The sequence below is a fragment of the Dermacentor andersoni genome, chromosome 3, assembly GCF_023375885.2.
Source record: "Dermacentor andersoni chromosome 3, qqDerAnde1_hic_scaffold, whole genome shotgun sequence".
In the NCBI taxonomy this organism is placed as follows: Eukaryota; Metazoa; Arthropoda; class Arachnida; order Ixodida; family Ixodidae; genus Dermacentor; species Dermacentor andersoni.
In genome coordinates this window covers 171366541-171384939 of record NC_092816.1, presented here as the reverse complement: position 1 = coordinate 171384939, position 18399 = coordinate 171366541, and the positions used below count along the sequence as shown (strand labels likewise).

General features: G+C 48.3%; 1 protein-coding gene across 1 annotated transcript; it reads left to right on the top strand.

Moving 5' to 3' along the window:
* Window positions 1-2123: 2123 nt before the first annotated feature.
* LOC140216586 (uncharacterized) lies at window positions 2124-3619 on the top strand. Its single transcript, XM_072286958.1, has 2 exons — window positions 2124-2356; window positions 2542-3619. Exons 1-2 carry the CDS (start codon window positions 2124-2126, stop codon window positions 3332-3334), a joined length of 1026 nt encoding a protein of 341 aa, XP_072143059.1. The 3' UTR covers window positions 3335-3619.
* The last annotated feature ends 14780 nt before the right edge of the window (window positions 3620-18399 follow it).

The window sequence follows — 18399 nt, the reverse complement described above, 5'->3', positions numbered from 1 at the left end:
ACTTGCAGCTGTGTTCCATAAGTGTTGTGTAGTGTTCCCTAGCCTTTTCGTTTCTCGTGTGTTGCATGTGGCGTTGGTTGTTTGCAATACTGCTGCGTTGGAAGCTTCCTCTACGGATACATGCTGTAAAGATTTGGAAAAGTGCCCAAACCGGAGCACGTTGCGCGTCAAGCAGCAATGGTGAACTGCACCATCTACGGTCGTTCCAACGGGTCAAAAAACAAACCCAACAATGAGAACTTTCAACTGCTGGGCTTCCACGTCGTGCCCAGAGTTAAACAAGCACAGTGTCTTAGGACAGCGGAGCTATCGTCAAGGCGCAGAGCTCTGTGGCTGAACAGAATTCGTCGCAAAGACCTGGACGAATTGGCGACTCATTACAGAGTTTGTGGGGCGCATTTAATCACAGGTAAGCACGGCAGCGGCATTAAAGCTTAGTTTTTTAGTGCAATTCATTGCGCGCAGCGCTGTAACGTACCAGTGGACTATATTTTTCAGGACGACCAGCTTATTTGATGGATGAGGCGAATCCCGACTGGGCGCCGAGCTTCAATCTCGGCTACAAGTCCACGACGCACGCTGGAAGAAGCGCAAGCGACAGGTGCAAATTAATTTTGTACGCCGTCAAACAAGTGATTATGAACTAATCGAACTAATTTTTACAGGTACATGCGACTCAAGCAACGGAGGCGTGCGAGTTCTGCAGCCAACGCCTTTGAATTAAGGCAGCGACCGGAGACCACGAGCACGAACGCGGCGCCCATCGCTGCAGGAACGGCGGCCGAGATTTCTGTATGAAGGCGTCACTTCACACTTACATTCTTCTACTTTAATTTGCATATTGCACTGGACCAACCCTGAGCTGTCCATTATTGAACCTTGTGTACTGCGTCTGTGTAATTTAATATACACGAGCCAGCATGCATTTACTGCAATGCACAACATTGAAAAAAGGGGGGGGGCGGTGAAGGTGTCGGGGGCAACGTCCAGTATTTGCTCTTGCTTTCACATAAATTATAATGTCCATATCTTGTGCATGTGACGAAGAATCACCCTCATCAGAACAAACGGCAATGCAACACCTTGTAGGTCATGCATGTAAGCTAAGTAAACATTTATGCATTCGTACTTAAGCGAGTATGGAGCTCTGGAGCATGGCATTTTCTCATTTAGGCTTCAGTGTTATGTGCGCAAGGACGTTTGAACTTTTGTCTATGAATTCTCACAGCTGATCAAAAACTGCGTTTAAAGCTGTTGACAGTAAAGGTGCATGCAGATGCAACACAAAATAATTTGCAAATGGAGAAACCATTTAGTCAGGCCGTTCAGACTTGCGCACGCAAGCAAAGTGTTTTGTTGCGTCAGTTCCACTGAAGACTGCTTTTTTCAGCTAGTTTGTTTCCTTTCTGCGGGCTTTCTTTTTGCAGCTCCCGAGGAGCCTTCATGCTTGGTATGTCCAGTTCTACACGACAATGTAGCCACAGCTCGGTGCCACCTGCAAGCGGATCTGCAGAATAACCAAGCTTCTGCATGCAAGTATAGCAGTTTTGTTTCTGGGGCTTGCAAATCCTGTTTTCCTGCATGTCCTTCTGATTTTTGCCGAAGTGGTGTGAACAGACGTAAAGTCTTTAATGTACTTGTTGAAAACACAATCCTTTAAGCTGGAAATGTTTGGAACATTTAACAAAAATTATATTGTTGGTGTGGGAAAAACACAGGGAATGCGGAAGATGGAAATTCAAGATGAAAGCAGGAGCCATTTCGACAAGTGGACTTGTCTTCTTCAAGGCAACATGTCACTTTTGGAAAGGCAAGTCCACATGTCGACACATTGGCTCCGGCTGTCATCTTGTTCTCGTTTTGCTTATTGTTTGTGTAGGTGCGATATGTGCAGTACAATATGACCATTATGGGTGTGAAAATAGGGTTGCGGTTTCTTTTGCACTGAAAGCTAATTGTATAACAAACAGTTCAGTGTGACAGGCAGATTCAAGGTCATACATTATTAGAATAATAAAAATCCTCATTTAAAGGTGCTGAAACAAGTAACATCACTATACATTGTGTTGACACCAGTGCTTTCCCTTCATATGGCCATCACACATTCAATTTATCACGCAGGCATGATGGACAAAGAGGTGACAGCTGACCTGCTGTCAGTCCACATCTCTTCACTGGAGGAAAAAAACCAGCGCCTTCAGCATGACCTGGATAGTGGACGCAGTTGCCTGGCAAAGGCAGCCCCTGGAGAGAGGGATGTGCTCTGCAGCAACCCAGACATGGTTGTGTTTTACACAGGGCTGCCAAATTATGCAGTTTTAGAGGCTGTTTACATCCTAGTTCAGCCTCATATAAGGCATACATTACGAAACCACCTGAGCAAGTTTCAGGAAATGGTCGTTTTCCTAATGAGGTTACGGCTTAACGTCCCGTTACAAGATCTTGCATACAGGTATCTTATTCTGGGCAACAGCCATACCTATATTTATTTGTAACATTAAGGTTTGTGCACTACGCAGAACTGCACACTTGAGCATGCAGTAGCCATCTTGTGCTGGTGAACTTTATTGCATTAGCTTCAGTAACACTTATTGAAGCATATAACAACTCGGCAGTCTTATCTTACAGGTTTGGCATTCACCAGTCAACCGTAACGAGGACAGTAGAAAGGTGGCTTGATGCTGCTTACATTACGCTCAGCAGTCTGATCAAATGGCCAGGACGTGAAGATCTTCAAAGAACGATGACAATGGCATTTCAAGAAACATTTGGCAAGAAGGTAGCAGTGATTCTCGATTGTTTTGAAGTCTTTGTGGACAGACCTTCAGCCATGGAACCTAGATCATTAACATGGTCTACGTACAAGCATGCGAACACCATGAAGTACTTAATTGGCATCGCTCCACAAGGTGTAATTACGTACATATCAAGAGGGTGGGGTGGACACACCAATGACAAAATGCTGGCAGAATCATGTGGCATTCTTAGCAACCTGCTACCTAGCGACTCTGTGCTGGCTGACAGGGGTTTCTTTATCTCTGATGCCGTGGGCATGTGTGGAGCGAAGCTGCAAATCCCAGCCTTCACCAAAGGGAAGCCACAGCTTACTGCATACTCTGTTGAGGCAACACGTAGGCTAGCAAATGTTAAGATTCATGTTGAAAGAGTTATTGGGTTAGTCAGGAACAAGTACTCCTTTCTCAAAAGCACTCTTCCGACAGAATTTTTGGAGCCGAAGGTGCTCAACGGCATAAAAGTCAGCGCACTTGACAAGGTTGTATTTGTGTGTACCGCACTTACCAACCTGTGCGACTCTGTTGTACCATTTGACTGACATGTGTCCTTAGCGCAAAGCCTCTAGTAAATGTACAGTACCCTTTTTACGACTTCTTGCAGTCATTACAAAACCATTTCCGTGATTTAGGTGCCCTCTTCAAATTAACACACTGGAAGTGAAACCATTGTCGACTGCAATGCTTCCCATCACACCTAATCATGTCTCCATATTCTGGCTGCTGACAGTGGCAATATTTATCATCCTGACTGCCTGCACTTCGCTCCACTACTACTTCTTCAGCAGCAGTGGTCCAATAAAGGAAACAAAGTTCAGGTAGGAGAACTCGTTCAAAATACAATACACACTTATCCACAATTTCGTTGCAGAACTCCTTATCAAACATTACTCTTTCGATAAAAATATCTTTCTGTGTCCATACTACAAAATCACAGTAGTTTCTTTTGCGGACAAACATGTGCATCATTACTTTCTTGAAGTATTGATGGTTTCTTAATAGCTTTGCATCATTGCCATCAACTACAAGGTAAGATCGTTGCCGCTCTGGAATTTCGCAAATAAGTGCATTATTTGCAGAGTATGGACATTTTATCTCCAGAAGGCCATCTCCACAACAACTGCAATGTACAAGGCCATCAGAAGTTGCAGCCAAAAATGGTCGTTCTATGGTTATGTGGAGGCCAGACATGTTGCACACAAAGCCTAGATGGTGCTTCTGCATTGCCTCTATGTAAGCTGCCCTCCCAGCAGCTTCTTTCTTCTTTCCCCATTGAGTTGCTGCAGTCTGGAATTTGCAGTCCTCCGGGTAGCACAGTCACTTCAGCAGACTCTTTGAAGGCTTGGTCAATGAAGTTGCAAATACCGCTCCTGCATTTGAAGCTGTGATACGTGCAGTCTGAAATAAATGCCACTTCTCGGATGCAGATTGGGCCTTTGTCTGCTTCTCGATCAATGCACACACCTGCAGGAAATTGCAATTCATGTGCAAACAAACAAATATTTATCCTTTCGATTTCTTTTTAGTTCTGCTGTAATGCTTTAAGGATGTAGATTAAATTATGGGGCTTTACGTGCCAAAACCACTTTCTGATTATGAGGCACGGCTTAGTGGAGGACTCCAGTTTCGACCACCTGGGGTTCTTTAACGTGCACCTAAACCTAAATACACGGGTGTTTTCGCATTTCGCCCCCCATCGAAATGCGGCCGCCGTGGCCGGGATTCGATCCCGCGACCTCGTGCTCAGCAGCCTAACACCATAGCTACTGAGCAACCACGGCGGGTGAAGGATGTAGATTCATGAGAATATTGCATACATTTGAAAAGTGCCCAGGCAGCATGTGCAGGTTTAGCATAAATTATCATTGTGAACAGGTGCTGACACACGGGTGCACGGCACATTACAGCAATAACAACCTGCACAATTAGTTTTTTTTTAGCAAGGTTTGGCTGTAAGCAAGCTACAAAGAGACGAAGAAAGTTACATCAGGCTCAATTGAGAGGTCCTGCAAGACATTATGGCATTCTGCCTGTACATCCTCCAAGGAAATTGGGCACTGCTTCCTTTGCAGATTGCGGAGGAGGAGCTTAGGGTACTTCAAGCCCAAGGGAATGTAGGGGTCAGCAAATTTTTGAGCAAACGAGAGAAGTGCTGGCGTACCCTCAGATTTACTAAATGACGAGAAAAACTAACAGCTCGTCCTCTCTCGGCTTGGGCATTTCAACACTTGGTGGGTCGCGGGAGGCAGCCTTTGTGTCGTCCAGGCGGCGTTTCTTCATTGCGAAAGACGCGAAGTCCATCTCTGCCACCGGTCAGCATTCCAGACTGAAGAGATGAGGCGGTAGCCATGCATTTTGCCCATCTGTGCATGGTCGACCATCCCGGCGTGTCACAACAGCCTCCAATTAAAAGAGCACTGCTCCAACGTGTGAGCACGCCTCCCCGAGGCCGGTCATGCACGTACAGTGCGCGCACAAAGCTTCCGTGTCAGCTTTAACCAACAGCCACGGCAGCAGCAGCTTATCTCTGAACGCCTGAGAGTGGCGGACCTGCATAGGGAGAAAAGATACATCACAGTGTTTAGCTTACGTGGTTAGACACTGTGAACACGAATTCAGGCGTATGAAGCACGAACATGTCAGCAACTTCACCGGCGATCTAGCAACAAGTGCGACAGACTGGGCGCCGCATCCATTACTTACTCCATCGCTACATTTATGGACGACTGAAAAAATGCCCCAAGCCGCTGACATGCGGCACAATACATAAGTACAGCCTACCTTTCCAACGACGACGACGTTGCCATCACGAACTTTCACTCTTGGTAGCTCCACGAGACCGCTGGTGACGTAATTATGAGCCTCCAGGGATTTATAGCTCTTTAGCCGCTCCCGCGTCACGAAGCTCGTCCTGTGGACAAGATAGTCTCTGATGTCCGCACGGTCGACACTTAGATAAAAACCAACACTGTTTGTAAAGTGGTCGTCGGACAGCGCCAACGGGTCATATCCGCCGCATTTCGTGATTTTGATGATGTATCTGCTGCGCTCGGGGTCAGGCAGCGACTTTGCGTAGTCGCTGAGTTGCATGTTAGACTGCAGTCGCACCGAATGAGACGTACACAGCAGCTTTTTGTCGCGAACTGATCGTTGAAAGCGTCAGTAACAAGAGCGTTTGCACAGCCAAGCCAGCGAAGCACAACCACAAACATGGCATCCGACGCAAGGCACCGTAGCGCCACATTGCGACCTAGTTTCAGTACATACTCCCTATAAATACTAGTTATCAATTAGTTACACAACAGCTATGAAATACACATCATTAGCCTGAGTAATCACAATGAAACGACGGTTTTACTACCTTTGCGATATACCTCGTCATAAAAAAAAAAAAACTGCATTTCGTGACTTCAGTGTGGCTGTGTACATAAGAACAAGAAGATATGTAAGTAAACGTATCCTCTATCGTAGCCGGATAAGCCCAGTTCGGAAAGTGCGAACATTACCAGAAGCGAACTCGCCAATGCTCGTGCCGGGCAGACGAACTTAAACAGATTTCGCATTTCCAATAATACTGCAACTTTTTTTCGGCAGTGCTCGACGAAAAGCTTCCATCTGTCCCTGCGTCACGAGTCGCCTAGAAAATAACGAACACGTCAGGTGCACCGAGTTTGTGCAGTGACTTCTGTCAGTGCAGTCATCGAGCCAGAGCGCCCGTAATAGCCAGTTTTCGCGCATTTTGCGTACCTTCATGTCGGTTTTGTTGGAGGTGTCGACTATCGAAACGCTGGCTTCCGATTCGCTATGTTCAGCTTGAAAATAAAAGCATGTCATGGCTGTAAATATTCGCACATTTGTAGCTTTTCCTTAATGAAAAAATGCCACACTCACCGCCCCGTCTTCGTCCTGCAGTTCTTGCGCTTCGGAGAATGCAGGCAAGACCGACGGAACAACGCTACAAGAAAGCATTGCTTTAAAAGGCACTCCACACGACTTCAGTAAGTCGGCGTTGAACTCGTAATCCTCTGGACGAAAGCGCAGCGAGCACACTACGCGAATTTTTGGCTCTTTGCCAATGCGCTGTAGCAGAGGTACGGCACTTAACCACTTTGAATGGAGAGGTTCACTCCTTGGCACACAGTGATAAGTAACGTTGGATTCGCCGCTGCAACTGCCCTTGGCCAAGTTCCGCGGACCGTTCGGGCATCCCACGACATCACATGGACGTGGCATTCTCGCTGCATGGACGTGGCATTCTCGCTGCTTGTTCCAAATGAAAGTTTTGCGAGCCAGCAGAACCCACACAGCACGACGCGATAACGAAACTACAAAGCGCGCGCCGCGCAGAGTCGAGCGAAAACGAAACCTTAAGACTACCCATAATACTGAATGGTAACGTCAAAATGTTATTTTTTTAGAAACGAATAGAAGTAGACAAGCAGCATTTTCTTTCGTCTTATAATCGAATAAAATGATCTTTTTAATATGAGTAGTTGAGTATTAGTAACATAAATTATGATGAGTGCCTTCGTCATCGGGCTAGTACCGGAATGTTGCTGGGGGGTCTCAGACCGTGTCATGCATTTACCTCAATTTCTCGGTTAATAAAGCTCTGTTCGCGATTTTATTGACGTCTTAGACATTCTAGAACATTGCTGTACCACTTTAACTTGACTTCATATTAACATTTAGTGTCCCTTTAAGGCCTCCCGGGTCTTCGGCCTCGGCTTCACATACACGGCATCTCCAGACTGACCCACCTGGAGGAAATCGGCAGTCGCCTTTTCCTGTGCTCCTCTCCAATCTTTGCCTTTCTCTCAATCCTTTTCATCTTTCCTGTTTTCTTTTCACTTCTCATTTCTGAATTTCCTGGTGGCAAGGGTTAACCGTGCGTAAGTATCCAATCTTGGGTGTATATATTAGGTTATAGTGGCTGTGTACTGCTGGCACTGGCAGGCTGCATTCATACAGAATCCTGTCACGTCCCTCTGTTGGGCTCCATGGTGGGTGGCTGTGCGCCACCAGCTGCCGAAATTTGAATATTTCTATGGCTTCAAGCTAATTCCCAAAGCTAGCTGATCGTCCTTTCTTGAAAAGAGGGCGCACCGATGAATCCTTTAACTTTTTTGCCAAGAGCAAAGACATCTTCCCACATTTCCACGTCATCTATACCGAAACGAACCAAAGGACCGTAAGAACGCTTCGTTTGTTGTTGCAAAGTGCATCACTGACACTCTGGGCCCTAAATGCAAAATTACAAAAATGGCCAGTGGCAACCTTCTCCTTGAAGTTCGTGACAAAACACAACACGACAAATTGACAAATCTTGTTTCATTTGGTGAAACCGCAATTTCGATAACCCCTCACCGTTCATTTAACAGCACAAGAGGTGTAGTTTCAAAACAGGACTTGCCAGTATTGGCTTAAGCGGAGCTCCTAGAGGGCTGGAAGGAACAGCATGCCACGAAATTGCAACGAATCAAGATCCGTCGAGACGATAAGGAAATACCCACAAAACAACTGATCCTTACCTTTTGAACCAGCCCACTCCCCGAAAGAATCGAAACAGGCTATATGAAAATTAATGTCAGACCATACATACCAAATCCACGACGATGTTTCAATGCCAAAGATTCGGTCACAGCTCTCCGAGCTGCCGAGGCCGTACCACCTGTGAAAAGTGCGCATCCCAAGACCACACTGGACAACTGCAGCGGCCCAACCACTGTGGAAACTGACGGCGAACACCCCGCTTATTGTCACTCCTGTCCTTCATGGAAGAAGGAAAAAGAAATCGTAACCCTTGAAGTAAAAGAAAACATCTAATTCAAAGAAGCGCGCATGCATCTCTCTAAACTGCACAGGGACCTACAATTTCTGAAGTGGCACGGCCACAACGATACTCGGCGGCCGTTAGGACCACCCAGAGTGGACCGGTGACATCGCCACTCGCCCCCACTGCTGGACTAGCTAGTGCTCTTCCGCCACGCAGCAAGAGCCAGCAGCCCTCAGGGTCTGCGGTCTCTAGTGCTTCAAGGGCCTCTGCACGTGCAGAGAAGCCCCAAACACCCACGAGCGGACATCCAACACCTCGACGGAGGCCATGGATGCATCACAAGGTGCTTCGGCATCCCAGAGGCCGAAAGGTCGGCACAGTTCTCAGGAGCGCGCCAAAAAAGACAAAACCCGCATCACGGGGCCTGGAAAAGGTTCTGTGAGCTAAAGTAGTTTTTCTCTCTTAAACGCACAGCACATATTAATAACATTGGTACGCCAATATTACATTGGAACGTTACAGTTCTCCACAGCCTCGACGACGTTAAAGAACTCTTACATAAATATAATCCCAAGGTACCGTGTGTACAAGAGAAACCTAAAACCAACAAAGTCAGGCTTTCTGTCACAATTGCCCATTTTTTCGCAAAAACCGTGACGATGCCAACACCTCGTCCGGCAGTGTAGCAATAATAGCTGATAAGTTCGTAGCATGCTGTGCTCTAGAACTTCAAACACCTCTTGAGGCAGTTGCGGTTCGGGCGTTACTGCTTAGAAAAAGTGTCAGCATTTGTTCTCTCTACATACCGCGCAATTTTCGGCTCCACAGAAGAGAATTTAGGGGAATAATAGATGCCCTGCCAGGTCCATACGTATTGTTTGGGGATTTCAATTCACACAATACTCCTTGGGGGATTCCCAATGCGATGCAAGATGCCGAATTATAGAGCAAATCCTGCTTTCTTCAGGTGCCTGCGTGCTGAATAGGGAACGACCAACATTTTACAGCCTTGCACGTAACACATACAGTTACATAGACCTAAGCGTTGCATCCCGGACCTTAGTACCCTGTTAGAATGCAACGTTATTCAGAACCGTTATGACAGTGACCATTCTCCTGTGTGCCTCAAATCTACAAGAGAACATGATCCTCCCCCACACGGCCCTCCATGGAAGATTGCATCTGCAGACTGGGAAAAATTTACAACGAGGACATATGTGCTTCGAAGCACTCTTAACGATTTTATTATAATGATGCCGTTCCTTATTTTACTGTTTTTATCATTGACACCGCATTGTAGTGCATCCCACAAATGAATGGGGCTCCGAAGAAAAGACGAGTGCCCTGGTGGAACGAGAATTGCAGGAATGGGCGAAAAAACAGACTAAGGCTTGGGAAAGGCTGGGCCAGTGTCCAACAACTGAGAACCTCATTAACTTCAGGCACATAAAGTCCCAAGGAAGACGAACACGGCACACTGCTAGAAGAGAAAGCTGGGGAAAATACGTCTCCGGCATTATTTCCCACAAGCAAGAAGGAAAAGGATCAATTGAATTCCAAAACAAGGCCGGCCTTTCCGTTGGCGGCTTTTTAGAACTACTTCAAGTGTAACTAAGTTCTACATTCATTTCCTGAAACGGCGAGGTTTACCTGCAAAAACGGAGAGTATGCATAGGCTCATGCATAGCCCCCGTGCTTAGTGACTTGTTATTAGCACAAAAGGGTAGAAGACTCCAAGATAAATTGAAAGGGTCAAAGGTTTTACAGTGTTTTCGCCCCGCAGGGCGTCTGCGTCAGCAGGCATTTGGTGTGCTGCAACACCACGTACCCGAGCACTCGAGGGTTGGGCCCTCCCGCGTGTAGCCGTGCGCGGCTTAGCCGTGTCCGGGGAAAGGGGGATCCTGAAGGTTGAGCCGATGCCGTGTGTTCGGACCTTTAAGGCTCCTCGGCGGAGGCAACACAACTCTTTGGCCTCTGCTTCACGCAGACGGCTCCTCCAGACTGACCCACCTGGAGGAAATCGGCAGTCGCCTTTTCCTGTCCTCCTCTTCAATCTTCGTCTTTCTCTCTAGCCCTTTCATTTTTCCTGTCTTCTTTTCACTTCTTACTTCCGAATTTCCTGGCGGCAAGGGTTAACCGTGTGTAGTATATCCAGTCTTGGTTATATGCATTAGGTTATAGTGGCGGTGCATAGCTGGCGTGTGCAGGTTGCTCAGAACCTGTAGCGTCCCCTTGTTGGGCTCGGTGGTGGGTGGCTCCCACCGCCGCCGAATTTTGAAACCATAATATGGCAGAAGCTTCTCCGCGACTTCCAGATCGGCCTCTGAAAAGAGGCCGCACCGATGCACCTTTTCAATTTTCCCTCCGAACCGACCTAGACAACATTCCACGTTACCACGCCTTGCATAGTGAAGGAACACCAAGTATGCGTAAGCTATCCCCTTTCTTGGTGGCGAAATGCCTCATGGAAAAAATTGGAAAAGACTACAAAGCCTCGAAAATGACCAGCGGAGACCTGTTAATTGAATTGAAGAAGAAAGAACAAGTGCAAAAGCTGTCCGAACTCGCCAGTATTGATGAAATCAAAGTGACAATTTCTCACCATCGTTCATTAAACACTTGCAGTGGCGTTATCTCTGAGGAAGATTTTCTCAGTTTGAGTGACGAGGAACTCCTCGAGGGGTTCCAAGAACAAAATCTGATCAAAGTGCAAAGAATTAGAATCCGAAGAAACAATGAACAACTCCCGACCAAACATGTGATCCTCACATTTGGTACTAGTATTCTCCCCACCTCTCTCGACGCAGGATACCTAAAGATAAATGTCAGGCCATACATACCGAACCCGAGGCGGTGTTTTAAGTGCCAGAGGTTCGGCCACGCATCACAATCATGTAGAGGCAAAGAAGCATGTGCAAAATGCAGTGCCAACGATCACCCTTCTGAAAACTGTAACGCTCCCCCACGCTGTGTGAACTGCAAATGGGATTATCCAGCGTATTCACGATCATGTCCCTGTTCGAAGAAGGAGAAGGAAGTGATTGCTATTACAGTAAAAGAGAAAATTTCATTTTTTGAAGCAAGAAAGATGCTTTCGCTCTTACCTCAAATAAGCTATGCCAATGTGGCGCGGCAGGGGGCAGCACCACATCGGTCTCAGGAGTCTACAGAGGTCACAGTCAGTGGTCCTGTAGCAACTCCATCCGCCCCCTCGGTGGTAGCAGCTAGTGCTGATCCACCATCATCCAAGACGGCCCTGCAGACAGTTGTTCCGCAGGTCCCCAGAATAAACAGGACGCGAAGGCCCGAGGCGCGTGTCTCGGCGCCTGGCTCTCGATAAAAGGCAAAATAGCAGACTGAAAATGTAGCTCCACCTCCGTTATTACTATTCCGCTCCGATTAATTTTCGTTGCGCCGAGATTTCAGCAGACAACAGCAGTCGTCTGCTAACATTTATTACCAGCTACTCAGCAAGATGCCAAAAATTAAAAATATTGGCGGATCGTAGTGCTGCAGCAGTAGTATAAAGCTTGGAATATTACGCGGCGCGCATTTTCTCCCCGGTATGCTTATTTGTGTGTTTCAACTTCACCAGGCACGCAGGAACCTTTGCTACGGTTGCTGAAACGGGATAAAAGCAGCTGATAGACTTCTCAGCAGTCTTTTGTTTATTCAGAAACGTTTCTCCGATCGGCGTTCTGTGGAGGCAGTGCAAATTTGAAGCCCATTTCACCGCAATACAGGGCCCACTGTAGCAGACGACGCGTGGAGCCCCGCCTGCGGCTCTCACTGCATCTGCGCAATGGGGCTCTTGCATTGCCCAGGGGGCGCTGCGAAAATGGTGCTAAAAAGCGCCCTCTGTCCTAAAATGGGTCGTACCAAGCTCGGTCGTCTGCTTGGGAAAGCACGTTTACAATATGGACCCGCCACTTTCGGTTGTGTTGTACCACGGCCTGCAGCGAATATCGGGCGCCGAAGATTTTTTCAGGGGCGGCACGCTGCGTAAAGGCAAGAAATTATGCAGTGGCGAATACGTGTATGCCGTTCAAGAATTAAGCGGCGAAGTTTTAGCGCGGTGTCAATCGCAAGTGAAGCGAGTCGCGTACGAAGTGAAACTTCAGGTAAGGTTTGCACGCTGCTAGATTCAGGCGCACAAACGCGAGGAAATGCTTGCTATAAATGAATCCACAGCAGCGATAAGCAGACATCATGTGTACGGAACTGCTCGAGCACACGACGGTACGCGCCGCGATGGCAGCGGTCTTTCAGCATGCCGCGATGTACGAACTGCTCGAGCGCACGATCGTACGCGCCGCGACGGCAGCGGTCTTTCGACATGCCGCGAAACGGTGGGTCTCCTGCAATCTTTGTTGACTGCATGCCGCTAAACAAGTAGTTATGCCTGCGTTGTAGTAGCGGCCATCTGTCCCTTTTGGTAAATGGTAATAACTGATGCAATGCATATGAGCTCGCACGTACGTGCGAATCGCGCTGCAGCGCGAGCTCGTGCGCTGCTCGCTTGATGTAGTTTTTAATGACAACGCTCGAAAATCGATCTGCTGTAATCAATACTATCTTGCTGCGCTGCCTCAACATGCTGGCTTGAGGTCAAGTATGAGCACATTTAACTCTAACCTGTGCTGCTCGTAGTGGGGTAGTGAATTGCCACCGAATCAACCCGGCCATTTGTGGTCATTTGCACACACCTGGGCACTTCACCACTTCACACCGGTCAAATTGTTAATTGTCGCTGTGGCCGGATTTCGAATCGTGAATCACCAGCCATGCCTGCTGCGATGTCGGTCTGCCGTCGGGACTGTAGGTGCAAAAGACCGAATTTTAGAACGCAGTTCTATAATCAAGCAAGCTTCAAGACAGGCGAAGCAGTCAGCATGGCGCGAAGTTTCGCTACCCAGCGCGACGAACTGCATGCAGTTATACAGCGCGCCCGACGCTCCGCTTCGTGAAGCCTTGAAGGGAAACGATAGAATCGGATATTGGGATTCAGGCCTTCTTGTTCATGGCAGCCCACGCAGTATCGACGGTGACGCTTTTTCGATGCTGAGCTAGGTCCCTCCGGATCGGCGTCGCCGATTCCTTCTGCTTCCAGCATTACGTCCCACGGCACACGGAGAGTCCGTTTTCGTTAAACTATAGGCTGCGACCAGCTCGCAGCGTGGTCGACGTGGTCTGTGAGAAGTGACGAGCCTTTTCGCACTCGCAACAGGGCAGAAAAAAGTGCGAATCGACGCAAAACCCGGCCTAGAAACGTGCTTCGCCACAGCCAGGGCTCAATACGACCCAAGCTGGTACGACCCAGATGTCGTTTCTCGCGCCGCCACCAGGCGCCGCTACTATACCTCAAACTCCAGCCCAAGACGCCCCTATAGTTTCTCCGGCGGCCGACAGAGGTGCCCCGCGGAGCGCCGGCAGCCCGTAGCGGCATTCTAAGAGTGGACGACCCTGTACGTCTGGGTACAGTACACTCTCATACATTTACGCTGGAAAATGGCGTTCCACAAGGCTGTGTTCTGAGCACGACACTGTTTATAGAAAAATGAACTCAGTTAATAAGATTGTACCATCGTCTCTTATGCACTCTGTTTACGTAGGCGATCTCCGACTAGCTTGCCGCGCCTCAAATTTGCCAACCTGTGAAAGGCAGCTTCAAATGACAATAAATAAACTTACACAATTTGCTAACAAAAATGGTTGCCGTTTCTCCACACAGAAAACAGTTATTGTTTTTTTCTCTCAGAAACGAAGGCTACACAGCGATCCAGTCCTAAAATTGAACGACACCATACTGCCGGTGAAACAAGACCATAAGTTTTTAGGAGTAACCTTTGACACCAAACTTGACTTCCTAACTAACATAAAAGCACTAAAGATTAAAGCAAATAAAGCTCTAAATATCCTTAAAATTTTGTCTCATAAGCACTGGGGTTCCGACCGAACGTGCCTTTTACGTGTTTACCGGTCTCTTGTGCGTAGCCTTTTAGACTACGGCTCCGTGGTTTACGGCTCAGCCAGACAGTCCTACATCCAACGACTTGATCCAGTACATAACCTTGGACTGCGACTGGCAATTGCTGCCTACAGAATGTCACCTATTCAAAGTTTATACGTCGAGTGTAATGAACCCTCCTTACAGCATCGCAGACGATTACTCACTTTTTCTTACGTACTCAGAATTCAGTCATCACCGCAACACATATGCTACAACATCCTCACACAATGCAACTCACGCTTACACTATACAAATAAACCAAACATGATTAGGCCACTTGTCCTGCGGTATGAGCAATACTGTCGGGATTATGACATTCACCACGAAGTCCTCCAGGTTGCCAAAAAACCACAACGGTTGGCCCCGTGGTACGATTTCACACATTTATATGATTGGACGTTAACACATCTAAAGAAAATAGACATCTCACACAAACACATTATACAAGAATTCCGTGCACTTCAGGACAAATATCAAAATAACATGCAATATTACACTGATGACTCTAAAGCAAAAGATCACGTTGGTGTGGGGGCCGTAACGGAAAATTGGGAAACAAGTATTCGATTGACACAACACGCTTCTGTTTTCACGGCCAAAGTTTACGCTATCTGGGTTGTTGTTAAAAAGATTATCACTGATAAACACAAACATGCACTCATATACAGTCACTCTTTAAGCACAGTGAAGGCTCTGCAGCTGAAATCTGAGTGTGAACCCCTGATAGGAGACATTTTAAACATGGTGGCGCTTAAGAAATACGGGAGGTCAATTCATTTCTGCTGGGTTCCAAGCCATGTTGGCATACCCGGTAACGAAGCAGCTGATAGATGGGCATCGATGGCAGCGTACAAAGAAATAACAAACACAACACTTCCATACAAAGATAGCATCCGTAGGATTCGAAAAGCCTTAACTGCAAAATAGCAACGCGAATGGGGCCGTTGTGCCGACAAGCTACATCTCACTAAACCCATAGTTGGCGAGTGGAAGTCATGTTATCATCAGGACCGGTTCATTGAAGTAGTTTTAAGCCGACTACGCATTGGGCACACACACCTCACACACAATTATTTACTTACGAAAGAAGACACACGAACATGCGAGAAATGTCAAGAGCCACTAACAGTTATGCACATATTACTGACATGTACACATATTGAAACACACAGACGAGCACTTTTGCAAAAATTACACTACACCTACCTTTACACCCTGCTCTAATTTTAGGTGATGACCCACAAGTACCATTATGTGACGTCCGTAAATTTCTAGATGACACTGGCCTTTTACATAAAATATAGATTATTAACCAAGCGTTTTCCTTCATAAACTCCCCGCAGGGGCGTCTGCGTCAGCAGGCGTTTGGTGTGTTGCGACACCACGGACCCGAGCACACGAGGGTCGGACCCTCCCGCGTGTAGCCGTGCGCGGCTTAGCCGTGTCTGGGGAAAGGGGGATCCTGGGGGTTGAGCCGATGCTGGGTGTCTGGACCTTTAAGGCCCCCTGGCGGACGCAACACACCCCTTTGGCCTCTGCTTCACATAGACGGCCCCCCCGGACTGACCCACCCGGGGGAAATCGGTAGTTGCCTTTTCCTTTCTCTCTCTCCCTACAACCTTCGTCTTTTACTTACTTTCCACCTTTCCTGTCTCCTTCTCACTTCTTTATTACTTCCGACCTTTCTGGCAGCAAGGGTTAACCTTGTGTGAGTAGCCAACCTTGGTTATATCATATTGGGTTATAGCGGCAACGTACAGCTGGCGTTTGCAGGCCCTGTTGTTCAGGCCCTGCAGCGTCCCCTTGTTGGACTCCATGGTGGGTGGCTAGCGTTGCTGCCGAAAACTACACTTCCACACATGGCTGTTTCCTTCCCTCCACTACCTGATCGCCCTCATAAAAAAGGGCGCACCGATGAAGTCTTCCAGTTTTTTGGCCGCCAAAAAGAATCATTCCCACGTTTCCATGTGATTCATTCTGCAAACCCAGATAAGCCCCGCAGGGGCGTCTGCGTCAGCAGGCGTTTGGTGTGTTGCGACACCACGGACCCGAGCACACGAGGGTTGGACCCTCCCGCGTGTAGCCGTGCGCGGCTTAGCCGTGTCCGGGGAAAAGGGGATCCTGGGGGTTGAGCCAATGCCGGGTGTTTGGACCTTTACGGCCCCTCGGCGGCGGCAACACACCCCTTTGGCCTCGGCTTCACGTAGACGGCACCCCCGGACTGACCCACCCGGGGGAAATCGGTAGTTGCCTTTTCCTGTCTCTCACTCTCCCTCCAACCTTCGTCTTTCTCTTACTTTTTCATCTTTCCTGTCTCCTCCTAGCTTCCGTTTACTTCCAATTTTCCAGGCAGCAAGGGTTAACCTTGTGTGAATAACCAACCTAGGTTATCTCATATTTGGTTATAGTGATAACGTACAGCTGGCGTTTGCAGGACCTGTTCTTACAGTCCCTGTAGCGTCCCCTTGTAGGACTCCACGGTGGGTGGCTGGCGTTATTGCCGAAAATTCAATCCCTTTATGGCAACCTCTTTCCCTCGGCTTCCTGATCGCCCTCACAAAAGAGGGCGCACCGATGAAGTTTTTCAGTTCCTTGGACGTCAAAGACCAAACTTCCCACGTTACCATGTCATCCACTCAGAACAATCCAACAAACAAGTACGAAACATTTCCCCTTTTCTAGTTTCCAGGTCCTTAACTGATATCCTTGGCCCAGGCTACAAGGTATCAAGGCTGGCAAGTGGTGATCTCTTGTTAGAGCTCCATGATCAGAAACAGTACGAAAAGTTGCCCAGTATAGTATCATTTGGAGATGTTCCACTAACAGTAACTCCACACCGCACTCTCAACACCACCCGCGGCGTTGTCTCGGATGACGATTTGCTCCAACTAACAGAGGCTGAGCTCCTGGAGGGCTTCAGTGATCAGAATGTCGTCAATGTGAGAAGAATTAAGATAAGAAGGGATGGAAAAGAAATTCAAACAAAGCACCTGATACTCACATTCGGTTCAAGTATTCTGCCCGAGTCTGTAGAGGCCGGGTACATCAAGCTCCGTGTCAGGCCATATGTGCCAAATCCCCTAAGATGCTTCAAATGCCAGCGTTTTGGCCACAGCTCGCAGAGCTGCCGAGGCCGCCAAACATGCGCCAAATGCAGTGCCCCTGAACACGCCACTGAAGCTTGTGCAAACACTCTCCACTGTGTAAACTGTGACGGGGAGCACGCCGCGTACTCGCGGTCGTGCCCATCGTGGAAAAAAGAAAAGGAAATTGTAACAATAAAAGTAAAGGAAAATATTAGTTTCAAGGAGGCACGTAGGCGGGTATCGTACCTGCCCAGGAAAACCTTTGCCGATGTGGCGCGTCAGGGGGCAGCGTCACAACGGCCTCCGGCGGCTGTCCGACCCACAGTCAGTGAGTCGCCAGTCACGCCATCTGCCCCCACGGTGGTTGCAGCTAGCGCTGCTCCGCCAACAGAGCAGACGGAGCCATCGACCCCGAAGGTGGGCGCAGCCGAGGCTGCCCCAACCTCCGAGGCCCCCTCCAGCGCTGGCAACGGCCAGCGCAGCCAAATCCCTCAGGGAGCCCCATCGACCTCCGGGCTGGGGGGCGCAGGGGTCTTGCCCTCCGGGGCAGGACTCTGTCAGAAAACATCTCGCTCGCAAGAGCGCTTGTCCGGCGTCTCACAGGAGGCAATGGACACTACACCTGTCCTCAAGGCGTACCAAGCGCCTAAGGAGCGCCGAGGTTCGCTCGAGCGCTTCAGAAAGAGCAAAACCCCTATTACAGGGCCTCGAAAGGGCTCTGTAATGTAAAACATC

Excerpts from the sequence above, each read along its gene's own strand:
- LOC140216586 (XM_072286958.1), top strand. The coding sequence starts at position 2,124 with ATGATGGACAAAGAGGTGACAGCTGACCTGCTGTCAGTCCACATCTCT. Across the intron at positions 2,357-2,541 it reads CTAGTTCAGCCTCATATAAG|TAGCCATCTTGTGCTGGTGA; the intron begins GCATACATTACG and ends TTGAGCATGCAG.